Below are 25,045 nucleotides of genomic sequence, written 5' to 3'. Positions count from 1 at the left end.
AACCTTCTCCAAAATCGACCACATACTCAGTCACAAAGCAAACCTCTACAGATACAAAACAATTGGAATAACCTCCTGTATCTTATCGGAACACCATGGCTTAAAGTTAGATTTCAACAACAACAAAAACTACAGAAAGCCTACACTCTCAAGGAAACTGAATAATGCCCAAATGAATCACCAATGGGTCAAGGAAGAAATAAAGAAAGAAATTAAAGGTTTCCTAGAATTCAATGAAATCGAATGTACAACACACCCAACCTTATGGGACACTATGAAAGCAGTGCTAAGAGGAAAATTCATAGCACTAAATGTCCACATAAGGAAGTTGGAGGACTCTCACACTAGTGACTTAACAGCACACCTGAAAGCTCTAGAACAAGAAGAAGCAAACTCACCCAGGAGAAACAGACGCCAGGAAATAATCAAATTGAGGGCTGAAATCAATAAAATAGAAACAAAGGGAACAATACAAAGAATCAATGAAATAAAGAGTTGGTTCTTTGAGAAAATCAACAAGATAGACAAGACCTTATCCAAATTAACCAAAAAAGCAGAGAGAGAGAGAGAGAGAGAGAGAGAGAGAGAGAGAGAAAGAGAGAGAGAGAGAGAGAAAGAACCCAAATTAACAAAATGGGAAGTGAAAAGGGAGACATAACAACAGACAACGAGGATCCAGAGAATCATCAGGTCATACTTCAAAAAACTGTACTCCACAAAATTGGAAAATCTGAAGGAAATGGATGATTTTCTGGACAGGTACCACATACCAAAGTTAAATTAAGACAAGGTAAACTATTTAAATAGACCAATATCTCCTAAGGAAATAGAATTGGTCATTAAAAATCTCCCAACCAAAAAAACCCCTGGACCAGATGGTTTCAGCATAGAATTCTACCCGATTTTCAAAGAAGAGCTAATACCAATACTCTTCAAATTCCATACAATAGAAACAGAAGGGACATTACCAAATTCCCTTCATGACGCTACAGTCACCCTGATACCCAAACCACACAAAGATGCAACAAAGAAAGAGAATTACAGACTAATCTCCCTCATGAACATTGATGCAAAAATACTCAATAAAATTCTGGTTCACTGAATCCAGGAATACACCAAAACAATTATCCACCATGATCAAGTAGGCTTCATCCCAGGGATGCAAGGGTTTCTCAACATATGAAAATCAGTCAATGTAATACACCATATAAACAAAAAAACCACATGATCATCTCATTGGATGCTGAAAAAGCCTTTGAGAAAACCCCAAACCACTTAATGATAAAGGTTCTAGAGAGATCAGGAATACAAGGAACATACCTAAACATAATAAAGGCAATCTACAGCAAGCCAACAGCCAACATCAAGTTAAATGGAGAGAAACTCAAAGGGATTCCACTAAAATCAGGAACAAGACAAGGTTGTCCACTCTCCCCATACTTACTCAACATAGTACTTGAAGTTCTAGGTACAGCAATAAGACAACAAAAGGAGATCAAGGGGATACAAATTGGAAAGGAATAGGTCAAACTTTCACTATTTGCAGACAATATGATAGTATACATTAGAGACCCCAAAAATTCTACCAGGGAACTCCTACAGCTGATAAACTCCTTCATTAAGTTACCAGGATACAAGATCAACTCAAAAAAATCAGTAGCCCTCCTATATACAAATGATAAATGGGCTGAGAAAAAAATCAGAGAAACATCACCCTTTATAATAGGCACAAATAATAGAAAATACCTTGGGGGTAACTGTAACTAAGCAAGTGACAGACCTGTATGATAAAAACTTTAAGTCTCGGAAGAAAGAAATGAAAGAAGATATCAGAAAATGGAAAGATCTCTCATGCTCATGGATAGGTAGGGTTAACTTAGTAAAAATGGTAATCTTAACCAAAAGCAATCTGCAGATTCAATGCAATCCCCATCAAAATCCCAACACAATTCTTCACAGACTTGGAAAGAACAATACTTATTTATATGGAAAAACAAAAAACCTAGGATAGCTAAAAGAATCCTGTATAATAAAGCAACCTCTGGAGGCATCATGATCCCTGGCCTCAAACTCTACTATAGAGCTATAGTAATAAAAACAGCTTGGTACTGGCATAAAAACCGACTCATGGACCAATGGAATCGAATTGAAGACCCTGACGTTAATCTACACACCTATGAACATATGATTTTCAACAAAGAAGCCTAAACTGTACCATGGGTAAAAGAAAGCATCTTCAACAAATGGTGCTGGCATAACTGGATGTCAACATGCAGAAGATTGCAAATAGATCCATATCTGTCGCCATGCACAAAACTCAAGTCCAAGTGAATCGAAGACCTCAACATAAATCCATTTATACTGAACTTAATAGAAGAGAAAGTAGGAAGTAGTCTTGAATGCATCGGTACTGGAGACTACTTCCTAAATATAACAACAGTAGCACAGACACTGAGAGCAACAATTAATAAATGGGACCTCCTGAAACTGAGAAGCTTTTGTAGAGCAAAAGACACGGTAAATAAGACAAAACGACAGCCTAACAAATGGGAAAAGATCATTACCAACCCCACATCTGACAGAGGGCTGATATCCAAAATATATAAAGAATTCAAAGAGCTAGACTTCAAAATACTGAACAATCCAATTAAAAAATTGGCTACAGAGCTTAACAGAGAATTCTCAACAGAAGAATTTCAAATGGCTGACAGACATTTAAGGAATTGCTTAACATCCTTGGTCATCAGGGAAATGTAAATCAAAACACATTGTCAGAATGACTAAGATCAAAAACACTGAAGACGGCTTATGTTGGAGAGGATGTGGAGCAAGGGGAACAACCCTCCATTGTTGGTGGGAATGCAAACTTGTACAGCCACTTTGGAAATCAGTATGGCAGTTTTTCAGAAAATTGAGAATAAGTCTTCTTCAAGAACTAGCTATACCACTCTTGGGTATGCTCAATCTTACCACAAGGACACATGCTCAACTATGTTCATATCAGCATTATTTGTAAAACAAGAACCTGGAAATAGCCTAGATGCCCCTCGACTGAAGAATGGATAAAGAAAATGTGGCACATATACACAATGGGATACTACTCAGTAGTAACAAACAATGATATCAAGAAAGTTGCAGGCAAATGGAAGGAACTAGAAAATATCATCCTGAGTGAGGTAACCCAGACTCAGAAGGACAAACATAGCATGTACTCACTCATAAGTGGATACCAGATGTGAGGGAAGGAATGGCCAGACGACAACCCACAGCTCCAGACAGGCTAGCTAACAGGGATATACCCTAGGAGGGACACGTGGATGACCCTGTGAAGGAGAAGTGGATGAGATCTACATGAATGAACTGGGTGTGTGTGTGGGGGTGTGTGGCAGAGGGCGAGGAGTGAGGGATGAGAACATAGGGAAATGGGAGGGTCAAGCTGGAACAGGGACAGAGTGGGAGGGCAGGGAGGGAGATACCATGATAGATGAGGACATCATGAGAAAAGGAAGAGGCAGGGTGCTGAAGAGGCTCTCAGGAACCCACAAGGGTGATACCACCTTGGACTGCTGGCAGTGGTCCAGAGGGTGCCTGGACTGGTCTACTCTGGTGACCGGTCTAGTGAATACCCTAACTGTCATCATAGAGCCTTTGTCCAGAGACTGATGGAGGCAGATACAGAGATCCATGGCCAGGCTCCAGGCTGATCTCTGGGAATTCAATCGATGAGAGAGAGGAGGGATTCTGCAGGTGGGGAATGTCGAGATCATGATGGGAAGAAATGCTGAAGTGACCGGCCACACTATTGGAGGCCCAGGAACTGTAGACTAGTGGCTGTGAAGCCCCCACTGGACTGGACTAGGCCCTCTGGATATGGAAGACAGTTATTTGGCTTGAACTGTTTGGGGAACACCCAGGCATGGGGATCGGGATCCATCCCTGGTGCATGGGCAGGCTTTTGGGAATCCGGTGCTTGTGGTGTGGCACCTTGCACAGCCTTGGTGCAGTGGGAAGGGGCTTGGACCTGCCTAGGCTCAGTGAGCCAGCTCTGTTGACTCCCCATGGTAGACCTTGATTTGGGGGATGTGGGGATGTGGGGTGGCTTGGTAGGGAGGGCTGGGAGATGGGAGGAGTGAGGAGGTGGGGTCTGTGGGTGGTATGTGGAAAATTTTTTAATAAAGAAAAATGAAAAAAAAAGAAACAAAGAACACAACAATAAAGAGAACATAGAATGAAAAAAATTATCCATCTATTACAGTGTGGACTTCCATTATATTTTAATCTGAGAAAAGATCAAACTTTTGAAAGTGGAAGTTAAATACAGGTAGGCTGAAATATCAGTGGACTAAAGTTATTGCTCATTTATTCTAGTTCTTTTTAATTTTATACATTTATTGATGGGCAGATTGGTGTGCATGTGTGGATCTGGGTTTTTGGATATTCAAGTGCCAGAGCACATATGAGGAGGGTAAGTTGCACAAGTCAGTTCTCTTCTCTAATCACGCAGAGTCTGGAGATTCAATGAGGGTCATCAGGCTGCCTTTACTTGCTAAGGAGCTGAGCCATCACTTTGGTTCTATCTTTAACCTCTAGAAGGGGATTCTGGTTATGTTAGAGAATTATACTTATCTGCTGGAGCAACAGAGTTTGAAATTTGTCTTCTAACTTGAATATATCTATTTGTGTATGTATGAAGTGTGTGTGTGTGTGTGTGTGTGTGTGTGTGTGTGTGTGTGTGTGTGTGTGTGTGTGTGATGGCTTGCATATGGAGACAGAGGACAACTTTGTAGAGTTGGTCCTCTCCTTCTACCTGTATGTGGGTTCTTGGGATAACACAGGTCTTCAGGTTTGTGTATCAAGTGATTTTACCTGAAAACCACCTTTGGCAACCTTGGGATCTGTTTTCAAATGATAGAAAAAGGGCTCAGTCACTTGGGAGGATTTCTCATGACTCTACAAAGACATAGATATTTATTGTTTTCTGCTGTTTGGTTTTATATATGTCCATATGCTCCATGATAAAATTTTTAAAGAACTGCAAAGACCACAGAGAACATGGATTTGTGGATCAACATAGTATAGAAACAGAGTGTGAAAGAACTATTCCACTTTAGCTACTTGGGTATTTGCTTCTTGTACCTACCTGGGTCTCGCTACAAAACAGTGCCCTGAGCACAGATGATCCTGCACTTGCAAGTCCCCTAGGAGACCATCAGACCTGTTGTTGCCCTTACTGTAGTCTGCAAATGATGCCCAGAGCTGTGAACTTGGATGCAGAGAGGCCATGAAGCCTCAGGAGAAGGGGATAAAACTTTTAATGGCTCTGGGATTTAGTGAGCACCCACCTCCACCACCTCCTGATCAGTATTCTCCCCACAGCCTGTAAACCTCTAGCTCCCAGTGTGGTCCTAGCCTGAGGTCCTTGATCAAGGGCAGTATCCCAGATAAAAGTCCCCTTCACTGCGAACCATCGCCCCATGTGGGGCTTTCCTGTCACTGGCTGTCTGGCCCCCAGCAGGCATGTGGCTGTGTACTCTTCTTCCTGTTCTCTTTGGCTGTCTCTCTGGGTCTGCCTTTTCTGCACCAAGATCCTGGCTGTTGCCAAGGCAGAGGCCTCACTTTGACCGTCCTGGAGATGTAATAGTGGGGGGCAGCTTCTCCATCTTTTACCTCTCTATTGGTAACCTGTCTGACTTCACTGCCCCACCGTCTGAACTTGTGGCTTCAGGGTAAGTGCTGGATGTGGTATAGGAATCTCTGAAATCCAGAAGCAGCTTTACAAGCTTGTGTGAAGTCTTTGAGAAGGGTTGATTCTCATTATCTCAGATCGATGGTCCCCAGTTTTCTCTGTGTATACATGCAGTAAGCTTTATTTTTTTTTCTTTTCCATCACCTCTGTCTGTCATCTTTCTTGTTTGTACCAGACTGAAATCTAGCTGCTCCTGTACTGGCTGCAATGTATGTGCTCCACAGGCGAGGGGGCGATTCTTGATTCTTTTTTATATTACTTGTTCCTAAAGTGGTGTCTAGATAGGTGTGTTTGTTGAGTGAATTCATGTGTAAATAATAGATTTTTTTTTTATCATTTAACAGCCTTAATCATTCATCTGTACTGTACTCCTTTTGCCTGTTATTTTTCCTAAGGGTCATGTAGTCTCTAATTCAGTAGGTAGTCAACGATGACCTTGACTTTTGTTCCTCTAGCCACTACCTCCTGGTTGCTGTAATAATAGGAGTGTATAGCCACACGGACTTTATGAGGTGCTGCAGATCCAACTCTATGAAAAGAGCCACAACACAAAACCCCATTTTGGATTTTTTTTGTGCCAACTTTCCAACATACTGTTACACACAGTGGTTTTCAGCACAAGCCTTTTTGTTACTATTAGTTAATTGGCTGTATTTAGGTTTATTTTTCTATTTGCATTAATGGTTGAGTATAGAGTATATGGCTTTACTCATAGCACTCAGGAAACTGAGGAGGGAGAATTGTTAGTTTCAGGAAATTTTTGATTACATAATTAGATCTGAGTCAAAAAAGGTTGTTAGAGTATTTTCTAAAGAAACTAGTATCACTTTGAATTCAGCCTGAAAATTAAGAGAGTTTCACTTCTGCATTTTCATATTTAACATCAGTTTAAATGACTTTTTAAACCTTTTTGATACAGTATACCATTTTGTGCTCAGACTTGCTTGCAATGCTTTGTGTGGTTCAGGCTAGCCCTTAACACATGATTACAAGCATGAGCCACCACACTGGATACATTGGCTATCCTGTTTTTTTTTTTTTTTAAGACAGGGTCTAACTGTGTAGATGAGGCTAGCCTAGAATTCACTATATTCCTGCTTCCCCAACCTGAGTGCTGGGATCACAAGTGTTTGCCACCATACCTGGATCCCATGTTGTTGTCTTTTTAAAGCCAATGACTAATAATTATATGCATGTATTGGGTATCATGCAATATTTTAATAAATGTATACATTATAGAGTGGTAATCAATCTCTCCCACTCACAAACCCATCAGTTCGCATGTTTATTTTTTGGTGATGTGGCCGTTTAAAATCTAATGTGGGAATGGGAGACAGGAGAAGCTGAAAGTGAAGGTCTTAGGGTCTGCGAAAATGCCTGAGTTGATGACGTGTCTACTGTGCAAGTGTGAAGACCTGAGCTTGATTCCTAGCACCCAGGTGAACATCTGTAATCCTGGCTAGGAGCAGTGAGATAGGCAGATTCCAATGGTCGCTATCCGGCCAGCCTATCTGAATAGATGAGGTCCAGGTTCAATGGGATAACCTGTCTGAAAAATAAGGTGAAAAAGGAACATTGAGATGCCTGTAGGGTAAAGTACTTCGCATGCAAACCTTATGTATGACCTGAGCCCTCTCTGAAACCCACATAAAGGTGGAAGGAGAGAATAGACTCACAAAGTTGTTCCCTGACCTCTATGTGTGGTAGCATGTATGAGTCTACAGACACATCATATACACACATGCACACAGAACAATGTTCTTTAAAAGGTGGAGAAGCAATTGAGTAAGGTATCCTGAAATCCCATCAGTCTTTGCCCTCCATGGTGAAACACCCATGACATATGTACCAGTTCTGACACACACACACACACACACACACACACACACACACACACACACACACACACACACACACACACACACACACACATGCTGAGCATGGTTGAAATAGATACTAGAAGTCAACGTTGGGCCAAAACGTGTGCATACATATACACAAGTAAAAGGAGTTCAATATCATTCTTGGGTATATGGTAACTGTGAGGTTAGTCTTAGTGATATGGAGACTCTGCCTCAAAATGAAAACAAATCTACTCTCAACATGAACATTTAAAAAGTTAATTGAAATTAACAACATCAGTTCTATGTGGTGGCACTTGCTTTTAATCTCAGCACTCAAGAGGCAGAGGCAGGTGTATCTCTTTGAATCCAGGCCAGACATGGCTTTCCAAAGAGACCCTCTCTCAACAGCCCCTCCACTATTTATATCTATTCCCTTCACACCCTTCATATACCTCTCTTCAAATTTATTTTATTCTTTAATTATTATTATTCTATAAATATGTGAACTAATACATAATTATATAAATGTGACCTGTTGAATCCATTTATTGTTTATTTTGTAAATGTTTTAAAATTTTATTACATTTGTTTTTGAAGTTATCATATGTGTTTATAGTGCATTTTTAAAATTCTCATTCTCCCAGTCTCTTTTCCTTCTACACCTGACATTCCCTCTTTTTTTTGTTTTGTTTTGTGACCCACTGATTTTAACCATGGCCGTTTGTGTTACTGTAGGTTTGGGACTGTCCACTGAAGCTTGGTGGGTTCACTTATTGGGTACATGACTGAAGACAACGAATATCTTTTCTCCAAAATATGCTAATTGCCAATAGTTCAGTAGGGAAGAGTAGGTCCACACAAGGAATTTTCCACTGCATGATTGGTTGCTGACAGGCTCACTTGTCTGCAAATGTCTGAGTCATGTCCTAAAGACAGCATTTCACATCTCTTCTCCCTGTCTTCTGGCTCTTAGGTTCAGCACTTCTGAAATAGATGTTAGTTTCTGTTGATTGTAACCAACCATACTATATGTCTTAGTTAGAGTTTCTATTGCTGTGAAGAGATACCATGACCATGTCAACTATTATAAAGGAAAATATTTAACAGAAGTGGCAGCTTACAGTTCCAGAATTTGAGTCCATTACCATCATTACAGGGAGCATGGCAGTGTTCAGTGGACATGGTGCTGGCTACATCTTGATCAGAAGGCCATCAGGAAATTGCCTGTGACACTGAGCATAGCTTAAGCAAAAGAACCCTCAAAGCCCATTTCCATAATGACACAGTTTCTGCAACAAGGTCATGTGTATTGCAACAAAGTCATACCTCTTAATAGTGCCACTCCCTATGAGCTTATGGGGGCCAATTACGTTCAAACTGCCACATTAAACATTAGATTGTTTTTTCTTCATTTCCTGGAGAAAGGGTTTCTTTACATATCTCTGGCTTCCTGTGTTTAGCATATAATCCATTGTGGTCTCCAACTCACAAAGATCTACCTATCTCTGCCTTCTGGGTGCTTGCATTAAACAAGTACGCCACCACATCCAGATTATGGAATACATCTTCAATTATCCCTCCTGTCTTCTGAAACTGTCCCCTCTGATTACTGTCTCCACATTCCCTCTGACTCCCCTTTATGCATTCTGGACTGTGTGCCTCTGCACATCTGTGTACAAGTATTTGTGGAGATGTAGGTTTTACATGTATCCTTTGAGTCACCGTGTTTATTCTTGTTCCATTTATCCCATCATGGATGATGAATGTGGGCTTCTCTTTCCCTCAGCGTTTCCAACTGGGGCTACCGGGTGGCCCAGAGTTTCGTCTTTGCCATCGAGGAGATTAATAGGAGTGCTCACTTGTTGCCCAATGTGACCCTGGGCTTCTCTATTCGAAACTCTGGGGACACAGTGCATGGAGCCCTTCATGAGACAATGAGCTTTCTCACGAGGCAGCAGGAGCCCATCCCCAACTACACATGCCAGCATGGCTCTCCTCAGGCTGCCTTGGTTGGGGACACGCGATCATCCCTGTCTGTCTCCATGGCCAGACTTCTGGGACTGTACAAGTTTCCCCAGGTGAGTTGCTCAAGCTTTCTTCCTTCATGAATGCTGTGCAATCCCTTACTGATGGTAGTGAAAGTGATGGTGATAGTTACAGTAGTGGGAAGCTCTATTGTGGGGCCAGGTTTCCTGCAAATATTCTCCATACCCAATATGTTTCTTCTCCATGTATCGATACATTGGAGAGAACTATTGTTCCTCTCATTTATGAGGTAACTTAGAAAGTTCTTTTTTATTTAAAATTTTTTTTTTTTTGGTTTTTCGAGACAGGGTTTCTCTGTGTAGCTTTGCGCCTTTCCTGGAACTCACTTGGTAGTCCAGGCTGGCCTCGAACTCACAGAGATCCGCCTGGCTCTGCCTCCCGAGTGCTGGGATTAAAGGCGTGCGCCACCACCGCCCGGCTATTTAAAATATTTTAAAGATTTACTTATTTCTTTAATGGGTATGAGTATTTTGTGTAGACGAATTTCCAAACAGTCTTATTAAATAAGAAACTCAGAGCCAAATACAGGAGTGAAAGCTGTAGAGATCAGAGAAATAGTGAGAGCCACCAGCTAACCTTAGCTCACCACGCCGCCACAGCTTCCCAATTGACAGCTTCTTCCTGTCTAACCTGTGCCTTTATTGCCTTGCTGTTCTGCCTTCTCATTGACTCTTAGCCCAGCCACCTCACTTCCTCATCACTGCCTGTCTGTATAGACCTCTAGGTCTCTATGGTTGTTACTGAGATTAAAGGCGTGTGCCACCATGCTTGGTTGTGTCTTTGAACACACAGAGACTCTGCTTGCTATGTGATCAGATGAAGGGCATGTGCTACCACTGCCTGACTTTTGTTTATGCCTGGCTATGTCCTCTGATCTCCAGACAAACTTTATTTATTAACATACAAATAAAATATCACCACAATTTTAATTCGTGAGTGTGTGTGTGTGTGTGTGTGTGTATATATATATATATATATATATATATATATACACACACATATATGTATCTATGTACCACATATGTACCTGGTGCCTGTGGAAGTCATAAAAGGTCATTGAATTCCCTAGAACTGAACTTACAAATGTCTTTTAGCTGACATGAGGGTGCTGGAATTGAGCCCAGGTCATCTGAAAGAATAGTAATACTGTTACACACTGTACCATTTCTCCAGCCCCTTATCTATTATTATTATTATTATTATTATTAGTAGTAGTAGTAGTAAGTAGTAAGTGTGTGTGTGTGTGTGTGTGTGTGTGTGTGTGTGTGTGTGTGTGTGCCTGCGCGCGTGTGTATATGCACTCAACACCGGAGCCATGGTGCCCATGTGGAGGTTAGAAGACAACTTTTGAGAATCAGTTCCTTTCCTATACCACGCAGGCACTGCAAGCCAAAATCAGGTTTCCAGGCTTAAAGGCAAACACCTTTACCTGAGGAGACATCTCATCTTTCCAGCATACAGAGAAAAAAACTAATAACCCTCCCCTAAACCTGTTGTTTGAATCTATGGTTGTCTTTTAATAAAAACCCACAGCCAGGTATCAGAGTAAAAGCTGAAAGATCAGAGAAGCAGAACAGGCAGTCACTAGTTCTTACCTCTAAGAAATCCTCAGTCTAAAGAGAGTGAGTTTCTGTTTCCTCACATCTTATATACCTTTCTCTGCCCTGCCATATTACTTCCTGAGATTAAAGGCGTGCGTGCTTCCCAAGCAAAGGCATGAGATCTCAAGTGCTGGGATTAAAGGCGTGTACCACCACTGCCTGGCTCTGTTTCTCTCCTAGACTGGATCAATCTCAGGTAGTCCAGTGTAAGCTTGAACTCACAGACATCCAGATGGATCTCTGCCTCCTGAGAGATAGGATAAAAGGTGTGTGCCACCACTGCCTGACCTCTACATCTAATCTAGTGGCTGGCTCTGTCCTCTGATCCTCAAGCAAGTTTATACAGTTACACGATATATCACCACCAAAACCCAACTTCTCTGTAAACGCTCCTGGCTGTAGGTACTAGAGCTGGGATTTGAGTCTAGGCTGCTGGGCTCATGCCACTTGCTCCCATCTCTTCCATGAATTGTTCCCTGTAACCCAGCCATCCGTGTCATTCCCACAGTGGAGGCCATATATGACAATCATCTCTTCAGTTCATAGTTTTAAGAAGTGACTTGAGGATAATTACTTCATTTAAGGTGAACAATTCAGTGACTTTCATCTTGGCATGATTATGACAATGAATTTCAGAATGTTTTCATCTTCCTGCAAAGAGACATCCCCCTCAAACTCATTGGCTACCACATTCCATTATTCCTACCCTGAAGCCATCTCTGAAATTTGTCTTCTGATCTTTACATACCTCTCTCTCGCTCTCTCTCTCTCTCTCTCTCTCTCTCTCTCTCTCTCTCTCTCTCTCTCTCTCACACACACACACACACACACACACACACACACACACACACACTCACACACACACACATGAATTTTAAAAAGAACAACATAACAGCTGTGTACAAACGAGAGAGTCAGACCTCCTAGCTGAGGTAGAGGGATGAAATACTAGAGGGCAGACGAAGGACAGATACTGAGAGGAGAGGAGGTAAAGCTATGGTTCTGGGCTTCATTCCAGAAGTCACAGGGCTGTGTCAGGGATGATCAGCCAGTGAGGGGCACACAGCTGTTTGTAGAAAAGGACAGCTCTCAAATCAGGATACTTAAGTCCTTTCCTGAAAATTATTTGTGTTTTAAAATTTAATATGCATTTATGTGTATGTATATGTCTGTGTGAGTCTATGCCATGGATGTAGGAGGACAGAAGAATAAGGTATCAGATTTCCTGGAGCTGGAGTTACAAACCGATGTGAGAAACCTGAGGTGTGTGTTGGAAATTGAACATGGGTCCTCTGCAACAACAACAAGGGCTCTTAACTGCTGAGCCATGTCTCCATCCCCTTCCTTCCTACATTTAAACCAGATCATCAGCCCATGCCTAAGTTCAGATCTCATGCACTCTTCTATCCTGACTCTTCCTTGACAGGTCAGTTATGGATCCTCACTACCCATCCTCAGTGACAAGATCCAGTTCCCATCTTTCATGCGGACCCTGAGTAGTGACTTCACATCCTGTCGTGCAGTTCCTCAGCTGATAATTCACTTTCAGTGGTCCTGGGTGATCATTCTGGCCCATGATGATGACTTTGGGCAGCAGGCCAGCTCTCTGGCCACTCAGGAACTGAGCACAGCTGGTGTGTGCATTGAGTACACCCTCCATGTTCCTTCCCATGAGTCCTTGGGGAAGATTGAAGAGATTGTCCAGATGATGCAAAAATCCACAGCCAGGGTTGTTCTGGTTTTCCTAAGCAATTCTAATTTCCAGCCCATCCTGTATGGCTTACTGGACGTTGCTGTCTCAGGCCAGGTCTGGGTCAGCAAGGACACTCTGCACATGGGGCTCGCCCTGAACATTCCAGGCATTTCCCGAGTATTGCACAGCACCTTTGGCCTTCTGCATCACAGCAGCAGGGCAATTGGCTTCCCTGAGTTCCTTGCTCACCTGCGGCCCAGCCAGACCCCAGAAGACATGTTTATAAAGAAGTTTTGGGAGTTCACCTTTGATTGTACATGGCCCCACCAGGGCAGCACAATGACAGAGGGTGTCCAGTTGTGCTCAGGGAATGAGAGTCTGAAAAATCAGCAGTATGCTCTCCCAGAAGTGAGTAAAATTGATGTTGCTTACACAGCTGTCTACAGCATTGCTCATGCCCTACAAGACATGATAACCCATGGGCACCAGCATGGGAAAGTTACAGATTCTCAGGACTTCCAGCCCTGGCAGGTGAGAGAGGCATATGTGGAGTGGGTGATTCAGGGATGGTTGGAGAAGGGGACATTCTTTCTGACTAAGCTATGGAGGTTAAAGCTGACTGCGTACAGCAGCAGGGATACCTCCTACTTAGAACTGAGAGGCATCTTAGAATGAACAATGGACAAGGATTCCATGCTATGTGTGTGATCTGAGATGAGTTCTGTCCCTGTGACTTGCCTAACTTTGCAAATACACAATGCCTAGTAAAATTCATATTTCCCATAACAGAGAGTAGATTTTTTTATATACCAAATTTATGCTCTGGTAAACAGTGGATGGATTTTAGTATAGACATACTGCAAATCAGAATCACAAACAATATTCAATGCCATTTATTTATTTTTCCTTTTTTGGTATATGGTCCATGTATGTGGACACATGAGTGTGGATAAGGGGGGCGGTGCACACTCAGGTGTACATACATGTGGAAATTTCTGAGGATGATGAGGAATCACCTTTGAATCCTCTTCTATCTTGCTTTGGGGCAGGGTTTTTCATTCAAACCCAGAACTTGTTGATGTGACTAGTTTTGCTAGCCAGTTTGGTCTGGGAATCTCCTTACTTGCATCTTTTTGGGGATGTAAGTAGAGACTGGCTGCCACATCCACCTGACATTTATGTGGGTTCTGGGTATTTGAAGTCTGATCTTCAAGTGTTTATGACCAGGGCTTTAATCACGGAGCCATTTCCCTAGTCCTTAATAACTTTCCTTTAAAAAATATTATTTGATAATTTTATACCCATATAGATATATAAAAATTTATATATACATATAAATATATATTGGTCATTTTGCCCCCAGTCTCTCTCTTTCTCTCTCTCTCTCTCTCTCTCTCTCTCTCTCTCTCTCTCTCTCTCTCTCTCTCTCTCTCTCTCTCATCTACCTATCTATCTACCTATCTATCTATCTATCTATCTATCTATCTATCTATCTATCTATCTATGATGGGGACTATTGGGGTCCAGCCCCTCAATAGTCCTCTTCCAGGGTCTAGGAAGAATCTACAACCAGCTGACAATCTAATTAATTAGACAATATGAAATGAATCTACATACATGAAACCCTTTAGTCCATACACTTCATTCTTCTGAGTTAGTTCTTTCTCTACACAGATTCTATTCTGTTCTCATGCCTAGCTCCTTTCTTGCCTGATTTCTCTCTATATTTATTGGCTGACCCCTGTAAGTTCTATCTTAATTCTCTCATCTTAGTTCTGCCCCATTTAGGTTCTCATCCATCTAGTTCTTTCCCATCTTAGCTCCTCTTCCATCTCCTTCTTCCTTATCTTGTTCTTCCCCACCTGGCTCTTCTTCATCTTTCATCTTGTTCCTCTAATACTCTCCTCTAGCCCTTCAATCTAGTTCTTTCCCACCTAGTTCATTCCTCTCCAGTTCTTCCCATCTAGTTCTTCCATTCTATTTTCTCTTCTCCCTCTCATCCTCCCTCTGAAAATAAAGCTGCCTTTAATCCCTTTGGCCCTTATCTCTCCAAGCTATCTCTACTCCCACAGTTTCTGCCAGGGTGGGGGGAAGTATGCTCAGTGGGTAGGCAACTTGGCTAAGCAACCTCCTCTGTCACAGCTGGATGTACCTGTAAGTAGGAATTCTTTAGTTCTGAGTTATTTGTTAAGGGTGGATCTAAAACTGGAGATAAGACTTTGGAAAGGAGAAAGTTAAACTTAATTAGCACATCTACAGGCCTTCTCAAACAGAAACTTATGTCTGTTCTTAGAGAGTACAGAGGTATCTCTGATAAGATACTTTTGTCCATCCAGGGATGGTCCTGGCCGGATGCTGCTAATGACAATAATTACAGAAAGGCCTGAAATTAGGGATCCTGACTGCATTACTGCACAGAAGGTTATCTAAATATTCCTTTAGTAGAAGGGAAATGGTACCCAATAAATGATGGAAAAGCTACAATAGCACACGAGACATTCATAGCAAGAAATGGTTAATAATCAAAAGCCAATATCACCAAGACTCCTTGAGCCTCAGCATGACCTCTTGAAGGCCCTTGGCTTCTTCCAGGTATTAGCTTGTCATAATCAGCTAAAATCCTACTTCACATATTTTTGCAGCTTGCACCATATCTATCTATCTGTCTATCTATCTATCTATCTATCTATCTATCTATCTATCTATCTATCTATTATCTATCTATCTATTATCTATCTATCTATGTATCTATCTATCTATCTATTATCTTTCCTTCCTTCCTTCCTTCCTTCCTTCCTTCCTTCCTTCCTTCCTTCCTTCCTTCTTTCCTTCCTTACTTCTTGTCTTTCTCTCTCTCTCTTTGTTTCTTTCTTTGTTTCTTTCTTTGTTTCTTTGTTTCTTTCTTTCTTTTTCTTTCTTTCTTTCTTTCTTTCTTTCTTTCTTTCTTTCTTTCTTTCTTTCTTTCTCAAACCCATTCAGGGTAGTCTAGGCCCAGATCTGTAAGGGGCCCCTTGGAAGACAAGTTGTTCCCTGGTGAGGTCACCAGTGAGAGTAGTGGGTGATGAAACTGTGTGTTTTCATTACTCCCACTCAGATGACCTGAATCTGTACTCTGTGCCTGGTGAAGGTGGTTTTAAAGCAGATGGACAGTGATAGGTGTTAGCTTTCTGGCTGAGGGTGTCAGATTAAAAATTACAAGAGGTCAGACTTTGTGGGTCTTGTCTGCCATTTTAGCACACAGGCAGTTGAGGCCAGATAATCCCCAGTTAAGGGCAACTTGAACTATACAGCAAAATCCTGCCACAAAATAAAAATATGTGAGTATGAAGAAGTCTGTGTGTATTCTATGAAGAAGATGTAAATTAGATGAAGGCTGAGGAGTGAGTGAAGGGAAGTGAAAGGTTGGAGAAATTCTCTCTGTTAGGAAATACTTGAGTTCAGGACAAGAGGATGAGAAGTCTCACCATGGGTAGAAGCAATAGCATTGCAGATGGCAAGGCCAGCATGTGTCAAGACCCTAGAATGGAGCAAATAGAAGAGCAACATGGGCGGGACTGATGAATAATGGGAGACTGTTGGGAGTGAATGGGTGGTCTAGGTGGGCTGGGGAAGTCTGTGGAAGTCCTGCTAGGATTTGGAGTCTACTGAGTGTGATGGGAAGACTGAGGACAGTAGTGCACAGCCAAATGAGACCCTGGAGCAGGAACCACATTGTCATGTTTTTGGGTTTAATTTTAAGGTTGTTGAGGTGGAAGAGTGGGTAATGGCACTATCCACAAGCATAAGTTGGATTCCTGAGTTCCACATGACAGCAGGAGAGAACATTCCTGAGAGTTGTTCTCTGGATTACACAATATGAGTGAGCTGTACACACACAAACACAGAGAAAGAGAGAGACAGACAGACAGACAGATTTAAAATTATCTGGTTAATTATTATGAATTATTACTTATCAAGGTTAGAACATTTTTTGCTAGTCTGAAAATATCATGGGTCCTTCATCTCCTTGATACCTAATGGGTCTACTTCTTGGTTGAAGTGGCACTGTTTCACTTCAGAGGCCAATGGCATGTGGCATCATGGATAACCTCCCCAACAGGTCCTTTCCCGTCTACAATGTCTCCTTTCCTTCCTCAGCTGCTTCCTGCCCTTAGGAAGGTGCACTTCAAGACTCCTGATGGAATCAAGATTATGTTTGATGCCAATGGAGATTTGGTGACAAAATTTGACATTTTCCAATGGCAGAAGACCCCTGAGGGTATATTTCACTCGGTCCCTGTGGGCATGATAGACCCTCAGATCTCTTCGGGGAACAAAATGATGGTCCATTTGAAGGAGGATGTTCAAGTGAGATGCCTGACTGCAGTGATAAGTCTTGTCCTAATGTGTTAAAGTGACAGGGCAATTCTAAGTCCAGGGCTCCTCATCTCTGCTTGTGCATTTAGTTGATGCAGCTCTGGATGGGCCAGTCAGTTATAACTGGCTATGCTGTTTACCTCACAACAGATCTTTCTCTGAATGATATTGATTCACCAGCAAAAATGACCTGACAGCACTGCATGGCAGCACTTTGTAATGTCTGCCAATATTTAAAATTGTTTTTCAAGTTATATTTACATACATGGATTTTTCCCAGCATGTGTATTTGTGTAGTATGTGCATGCCTGGTGCCTATGGAGGCTGTGGAGGGCACTGGACCCTCTGGAAATAGAGTTACAGTGTGAACTGATATAGGGGTACTAGGAATTGAACCCTGCTCCTCTGGAAGAGTAGCCTTTACTCTGAACCAATGAGCCTTCTATCATTCCCCCATATCTTTGATTGCTGATATAGGAGCCCCAGAGAGACTGGAAAGACAACACATCAAACTGTTTAGCTATGTTTTTGAATCCCTTAGGCATGCAAGCCAGATGTAACCCTTCCTCGATTACACTCAAAGGTATCTCTCCAGTCTGGCATTGTTAGGATAGACATGTTTTCTGAAAGGCATCTATGTCATCTAGTGTTCTGTGAGGCATCTGTTCTGTTTTGGTTCTCAGGCTGAGGTCAAGCATCTGTATTCCTGGAGAGTCCCTGGTGACACTGTGCTCACTGTTACTAGGTGCCCAGCTCTGTCTGCAGTGAAAGCTGCCTTCCAGGGTTCAGCCAAGTGCCCAGGCTGGGAGTCCCCCACTGCTGTTTTGATTGCAGTCCCTGCCCTGAGGGACAGTTTGCAGACCAAAGAGGTAAGGACATGTGGAGCTGGAATCTGAGGGTCAAGAGGGCACTGTGAGCCTCCTGTACGTGTCCTTTGTCTTTGTTACTGTTCTACTGCTGTGAAGAGACATAATGACCAAGGCAGGTTCTAAAAGAAAGCATTCAACTGGGGACTTATTTAGAGTTTTAAAGTGCAAGCCCATGACTCTCATGGCTGGAAGCTTGGCATCAGGCAGGCAGGCATGGCGCTTCAACAGTAGTTGAGAGATTACATTAAGATTCATAGACAGCAGGCAGGCAGAGAGGTGCAGAGTGGGCCTCGTGCAGAAGTTTGATCTTTCAAAGGCCACCCCCCATTGACACTCCTCATCCATCAAAGCTACAACTCTAAATCCATCCCCCCAAATCCACCAATTAGCAAGCAAACATTCCAATATATGAGCCTATGAGGGTCATTCTCAGACAAACTACCACATCTATCCACTGAGATATTGTACAGTCTTTTCTTTCCTGTGGAACACCAGCCAGAACTCTACTCATATAGTTGTTCTTAGTTAAATGCTTTATTGAGACAGATAAGTGTATGAACCATCATTGGACTGCATAATGATTTCTCCTCTAGCAAACACTACATATCTTTGGTCCCCAAACAAGAAATAGGCATAAGTTACTTCCACAAGCTTCTAGTAGTCCTGTAATGGAACTCTGGCTTTTGCTCACACTGATGAATTTCATTTGCTTTTTCAACCTCTTGTAAGTGGAATTGCATGGGTAGATGTTCTTTTGTGATTTCTTTCTTCCTCTGTATTAATGGGGTTCATTTCAGAGGTTGAATCCCATACTGTTGAGCTGCAGAACTTATTCCTTTACCATTCTGAAAGCTGGAAATGCAAAGCAAAGTAATCATCAGGGTTGGTGTTGTGTGCAGCCTCACTCTTGCCCTGGAAGAGTCGTCTCCTAAGTGTGTGCTCTCATTTCATTGTGTGTGTGTGTGTGTGTGTGTGTTCCCTCTTTTTTTTTTTTTTGGTTTGTCTTGGTTTTGAGACAAGGGTTCATCATGCAGCACTGACTGGATTGGAACTCACATGACACCAGTCTGTCCCCACACTGGTAGAAAATTACCTGCCTCAGCCTTTCAAGTGCTGAGATTAAAGTTATGTGCAGCTACACCTAGTCCCAACTCCCCATTCTTATCAGAGTAGCAGCAATGTTGGAATTATCGTCTGTCCTGATGACCTCATTTAAGATTTATTAGAAAATCTCCAGTTTACTTATGGAAAAATACAGTGGCATTTTAGGTGCCAAATAACAGGACTTCACAAAATGAAATTTGTGGGCACAACTCAGTTGAAAACATTTGTTAATATGACTAGTTACTGATACCATATTAGGTAAAAATGAAACATTAAAAACTCACATAAGAGACCAGGTGTGGAGGCACATTCCTTGAATCTCAGCACTCAGGAGATGGAGACAAGAGGATCTTGGAGATTGTGTCTTGTTATTATAGTCAACTCAGTGATCTCCAGGTTCAATGAGAGATTCAGTCTCAAAAAATATGATCGTGAGGGACTGGTTAGGAGGTTCAGCAGTTAAGAGCACCCATATGGGGACTAAAAATCATATGCAACCCCAGTTATAGGGGACTGATGTCATCTTCTGACTTCTATAGGAACTAGAAATGCACATAATTTATATATGTGTGTGTGTGTGTGAACAAAAAAACACTCAACAAGTAAAATAAAATAAGTAATTCCAAGAAAGTTGTGGAGACTAGTGAAATGGCTCTTTAAAGCATTCACTGTTAACTCTGACAGCCTGAGTCCAGCTTCAGAGACCCTGACAGGTTTACTGACCTTCAGGAGGATACCAAGTAAGTTTGATTAGAAAAATAAGGTGGGCAAAATGATTGGGAAACAATATCTGATAATCTCTGGTCCCACAAGCATGTGCATCAGCTTACATACATGTATGCACACACAAACCTGCACATACACAAACTCACACAAATTAGGTATCGTGGTGCAGGCCTCTAATCACAGCACTTGAGAGGATGTGGAAGAAGTCTCAGGAGTTGAAGGTCATCCTCTGCTATTCAACAAGTTCAAGGATAGCCTGAGTTACACGAGACACTGTTTGAAGACAAAACAAAACTCCTCACATAAAACAGATATAAATTGTGTAGTTATTTCCTTTGTGTCTCTACCTCTAATACCAGACATTCCAGCCCTGGACACCAAGAATAAATCATAAATACATGACTTGATGGAAAGGCTGTAAGAGCAGTTAGTGCTTGGGACACCTTCCTTCAGAGCTGGTGTAGTTCATATAGTGTTGTAGAAATGGTGTCTGTGTGTCTCCCATAGACATGAAGAGCTGTCTTCTGTGCCCCAAGGAGCAGTACTCGAGCGACATGAGAGACCATTGCCTGCCCAGGACAGAGATCTTCCTGGCCTTTGAGGAACCTCTGGGATTCATGCTGGCTTTGGTGGCACTCTTCCTGTCTGGTCTGGCTGTCCTGGTTCTGGGAGTGTTCCTGAAGCACAGAGACAGCCCTGTGGTCAGGGCAAACAACAGAAGTCTCAGCTACTTACTCCTGCTCTCTCTTTGCCTCTGTGCCCTGTGTGCCTTGCTGTTCCTTGGGCGACCCAGTGTCTTGACATGTCTCCTCCGTCAGACCACCTTTGCTGTGGTGTTCACGGTGGCCGTGTCCTCTGTTCTGGCCAAGACTCTCACAGTGGTCCTGGCCTTCAGGGTCACCAGGCCAGGGGACAGGATCCGGGTATGCCTGAGCCCTGGGGCTTCCACCTCAGTGGTCCTTATTGCTTCCTTCATGCAGGTTATTCTTTGTGGGGTCTGGCTAGCCACCTCCCCACCATTCCCAGACAGGGATATGGTCTCAGAGCCCCAGCACATTGTCATCCAGTGCCAGGAGGGTTCTGGCACCATCTTCTTCTGTGTGCTGGGCTACTTGGGTTTTATGGCAGTGGGTACCTTCTCTGTGGCTTTTCTGGCCAGGGGCCTGCCAGATGTCTTCAATGAGACTAAGTTCCTGACCTTCAGCATGCTGCTCTTCTGCAGTGTCTGGATAGCCTTCCTGCCCCTGTACCACAGTGCCCGAGGCAAGTCCACTGTGGCTGTAGAGATCTTCTCCATCCTGGCCTCCACTGCTGGCCTTCTGGGTGGCATCTTCATCCCCAAGTGCTACATCATCTTGCTGAAACCAGGGAGGAACACTGCTGCCTGGCTAAGGCAAGGCCACCAGGCACATCAGGAGAGGCAGAGTGAGATGCTCCAGAGAAGGTGTGTCCCCAGATCCACACCACAGATCTTTATGACATAGTCCTAGGGTGCATCACCAGGACCACCCGTGTGATTTTGTGTCACTCTTTTTGTGGGGATCTAAAGGAATTTAATAGACAAATCAAGATTATAATGAGATACTTTTAACAAAACACTCATGACTATCAGTTGATATTGGCCACATAGATGGTTATTTATTATTCTCTATGTATTGCTAAAATGTATCACAATTAATATCGTTTACAAAGGGGAGTTGACAAGGTGGCTCAATGGGTAGAAGGACTTACCATTAAGCATGACAACCTGGGTTTGATACAGAGGATCCAGATGTTGGAAGGAGAGAGTTAACATCACTAAGTTGTTGCGTTACTTCTGCCTGCTAAGGGAAGCACCCCCTATCTGCGTACACACAAAATATAAATGTAAATTGTGAAAAGGGTAATGAAGTGATGATGATCTGAAGTGTTGCTGAGGGTGTGAGGAGTTGACAGGCTGATCATGGATCTCTCCTTTTTGTAGCTGGAGTTTTCTCCAGTCCTCCCCACCAACATGGACCCTGCAACCACTTATAAAATAATCACTCAGAAACTTACATTAATTAAACTGCTGGGCCATTAGCTCAGGCCTACCACTGACTAGCTCTTACACTTAACTCAGCCCATTTCTGGTAATCTGTATGTCACCACGTGTTCCTTGGCTTTAACTGTTGCCTTTACAAGTTGCTCCCTGGATGGCAGGCTGGTGTCTTTCCCAGACTTCCACCTCCCAGCCTCTCTTCTCTGTTTGTCCTCCCTATCCTATCCTTCCTGCCCATCTACTGACCAATCAGCATTTTATTTATTCACAACATACAGGACATCCCACAGCACTTCCCCTTTTCTGTTTTTTTAAAGGTAGATTTTAACTTTAACATAGTAAAATTACATACAACAAAAAAGTTATCTAGTAAGAAAGAATTACAGTTACAATATCTAGTCTATTTGTATTTGGCAAAATTAAAGATGATATCCTATCTATCTTATATTTGTGAGTCTAAGCTTTTATATCTAACTTATCTCTTATTATAACTAAGGATATTATAACTATCTAGTCATTAACTACATCAAAGACCTCAGAAGGATTTAATTTTACCTGAGAAATGGGAGAAGGCTTCAACTACTTTTGAGAGTCTTGGGAGAGTAGACAGAGACAGCTGGTAGCTTGGACAGTCACCTAAAGTTTTTTTGTAAAGTTGGGGCATCTGTCTTTAGCCCATAGGCCTAGAGTCTCTCAGTCACTTTTCTCTGTGTTCTGTAGAATGTTTGGCATTTTTTTTTTCTGCAAAGCAGGGACCTGAAGGACCATTTTGTCAAGCAAAGTTTAGTGGTCATCTTTCTATGGGTCCTGCATGTCCAGTTGATACATTTTTTTAAGTAGTCCAGGCAAGGACAGTTTCTTGCCCAAATGGCTATTTTTGTCAAGAAAAAGACAAAATCCATGCAGAGCATCTTCGATGCCCATCCTCCTCTCTGAAGTAAATCAGTGCTGTCAGGAGCAGACATGTCTCACTGTCCAGAAAGTCTAAATTTTTAAAAGATTTAAAATGCCATATTCTGTAGGTCTTTGAAGTCTTTGAACATTACCTATCCATCTGAAATATATCTATGTATACCTAGAAAACTTAAGTAACATGGCTACAAGTATGATTCTCATAGATGACTCATTATTAATCTATTTTTAATTATCCATTACAATTTTAGATGAGTTGTACAAATATAATACCTTAAACATGAGTAGAAATATACACACAGTATAACAAAATTAACTTTAAATTTGTGTCAATAAACTAAAATCTACACCAATGTAAAACATTTCAAACAAGTTGTTGATCTTTAAAAGTAGGTTCATTAATCTATTCTTTCATCCTATCATATCCATATGATAGCCCTTTTTTTCCTTTAGAAAGCAATTGCATTTATAATCAACCTATTGAGATCATTAATAGTGGGTATAGAACCTTTGACTGACAGTTACTGCACAGACTTACTATGTGATTTAACAATCTCACTTGTAGATATTTACTCAAGAAAAATAAAAACATGTCTGCAAGGACTGTAAATGAATATTCAGAGAAGCATTATTTAGGCACTAAAAGTTGAAATACTCAAAATATTTATCAATTTATCAAAGTTTTGTATGACTTACTCATCCCTAGGACATTATTTGGCAATAAGAAATAAATATAAAAGAAATAGAATGCTGTTTAATATGCGGTTAAATATTGAGAATTTTATACTGAGTTAAAAAATCTAGATAAAGATCATAATATGTTTTAATGTTGGAATCTATGAAGAAGCAAACCGTGAAAGAGTTATATTATATTTATATTGAGGTTTGTGGAGGGGAGATTGGAGGTGAAGAGTGTAGCCTAAAGGGTGCAGTAGTTCCTTCTGGGGTGATGAAGGTCTCAAATTTGTTTGGTAAGGCTCTAGAGGTGGCTCAAAGATTCAGCACACTCACTCCTCCTCCAGAGGACTCAGTTTGGTTGCCAGAACTCACATCAGGCAGCTCACAGCCACCTGTAATTCCAGCTCCAGAGGATTCATCACCCTGGTCTCTGTGTGCACCTGAACTCATGTGCTCATGCTGAACTCCATGCTTAATTAAAAAATGACTTGGTTGTAAGACTCTACTAAATTGTCATCCTTTTATTTATTTATTTGGCACAGTCTCTTTCCACATCAACCATGTTGGCTTCAAACTTATATCAATTGTCCTGCTTCAGCATCCTGAGTGTTGGGATTTTAGATGTAATCTCATACCTGAGTAGTTGCATAAAGTAAATGTTAATGGATGAGTTGTACACTATGTGAATTATGTCTCAATAAAGTTTGTTTTAAAAAAGCATTATCCACCAATTACAGAGTGTGGACTTCCCTTATATCCTGATTTCTAAGAAAAGATCAAGTAGGCTTCATCCCAGGGAGGCATGGAGGGCTCAACATATGAAAATCTGTCAGTATAATACATCACAAAAACAAACTGAAAGAAAAAAACACACGATCATCTCATTAGTTTCTGAAAAAGCTGTTGACAAAATACAACACCTCTTCATGATAAAAATCTTGGAGAGATTAGGAATACAAGGAACATACCTAAACATAATAAAGGCAATTTACAGCAAGCCAACAGCCAACATCAAATTGAATGGAGAGCAACTGAAAGCAATCCACTAAAATCAGGAACAAGACAAGGCTTCCACTCTCCTCATATCTATTCAATATAGTACTCAAAGTTCTAGCTAGAGCAATAAGACAACAAAAGGAGATCAAGGGGATACAAATTGAAAGGGAAGAAATCAAACTTTCCATTTTTGCAGATGATATGATAGTATACATAAGTCACCCAAAAATTCTACCAGGGAACACTTACAGCTGATAAACACCTTCAGCAATGTGGTAGGATACAAGATTAACTAAAAAAATCAGTAACCCTCCTATATACAAATGATAAATGGGTCAAGAAAGAAATTAGAGAAACATCACCCTTTACAATAGTCACAAATCATACCAAATACCTTGGAGTAACTCTAAGCAAGTGAAAGAGCTGTATGACAAGAACTTTAAGTCTTTGAAGA

General features: G+C 41.7%; 1 protein-coding gene and 1 long non-coding RNA gene across 3 annotated transcripts in view; one reads left to right on the top strand and one right to left on the bottom strand.

Annotated features, from left to right (window-relative positions):
* The first annotated feature begins 5,517 nt into the window (after positions 1–5,517).
* LOC128124746 (vomeronasal type-2 receptor 26-like) lies at positions 5,518–21,665 on the top strand. 2 transcript variants are annotated; one of them, XM_052761364.1, is made up of 6 exons: positions 5,518–5,726; positions 9,377–9,668; positions 12,664–13,461; positions 17,068–17,277; positions 18,032–18,155; positions 20,493–21,665. In XM_052761364.1, exons 1-6 carry the CDS (start codon positions 5,518–5,520, stop codon positions 21,467–21,469), a joined length of 2,610 nt encoding a protein of 869 aa, XP_052617324.1. In that variant the 3' UTR covers positions 21,470–21,665. The 2 variants fall into 2 exon arrangements, with proteins under 2 accessions (XP_052617324.1, XP_052617323.1); XM_052761363.1 differs by having other exon boundaries at positions 17,068–17,307.
* The window catches only part of LOC128124748 (uncharacterized), a 47,081-nt gene continuing 43,456 nt past the window's right edge, over positions 21,421–25,045 (bottom strand). The window contains exon 4 of the long non-coding RNA XR_008222954.1: positions 21,421–21,528. This is a non-coding gene — a long non-coding RNA (uncharacterized LOC128124748). The remainder of the gene's footprint in view (positions 21,529–25,045) is intronic.

Source organism: Peromyscus californicus, unplaced genomic scaffold (assembly GCF_007827085.1).
Source record: "Peromyscus californicus insignis strain IS unplaced genomic scaffold, ASM782708v3 Scaffold_4__1_contigs__length_199733344, whole genome shotgun sequence".
Taxonomy (NCBI): Eukaryota; Metazoa; Chordata; class Mammalia; order Rodentia; family Cricetidae; genus Peromyscus; species Peromyscus californicus.
Note: the sequence above shows the minus strand (reverse complement) of the source record. Positions and strands in the feature narration are given on the sequence as shown.

Bases quoted from the DNA above. Each gene is read 5' to 3' on its own strand.
- LOC128124746 (XM_052761363.1), top strand. From the start codon at position 5,518: ATGTGGCTGTGTACTCTTCTTCCTGTTCTCTTTGGCTGTCTCTCTGGG. The intron at 13,462-17,067 runs GTGAGAGAGGCA...TTCCTTCCTCAG, and splicing joins AGGACTTCCAGCCCTGGCAG to CTGCTTCCTGCCCTTAGGAA. The intron at 17,308-18,031 runs GTCCTAATGTGT...CACTGTTACTAG, and splicing joins TGACTGCAGTGATAAGTCTT to GTGCCCAGCTCTGTCTGCAG.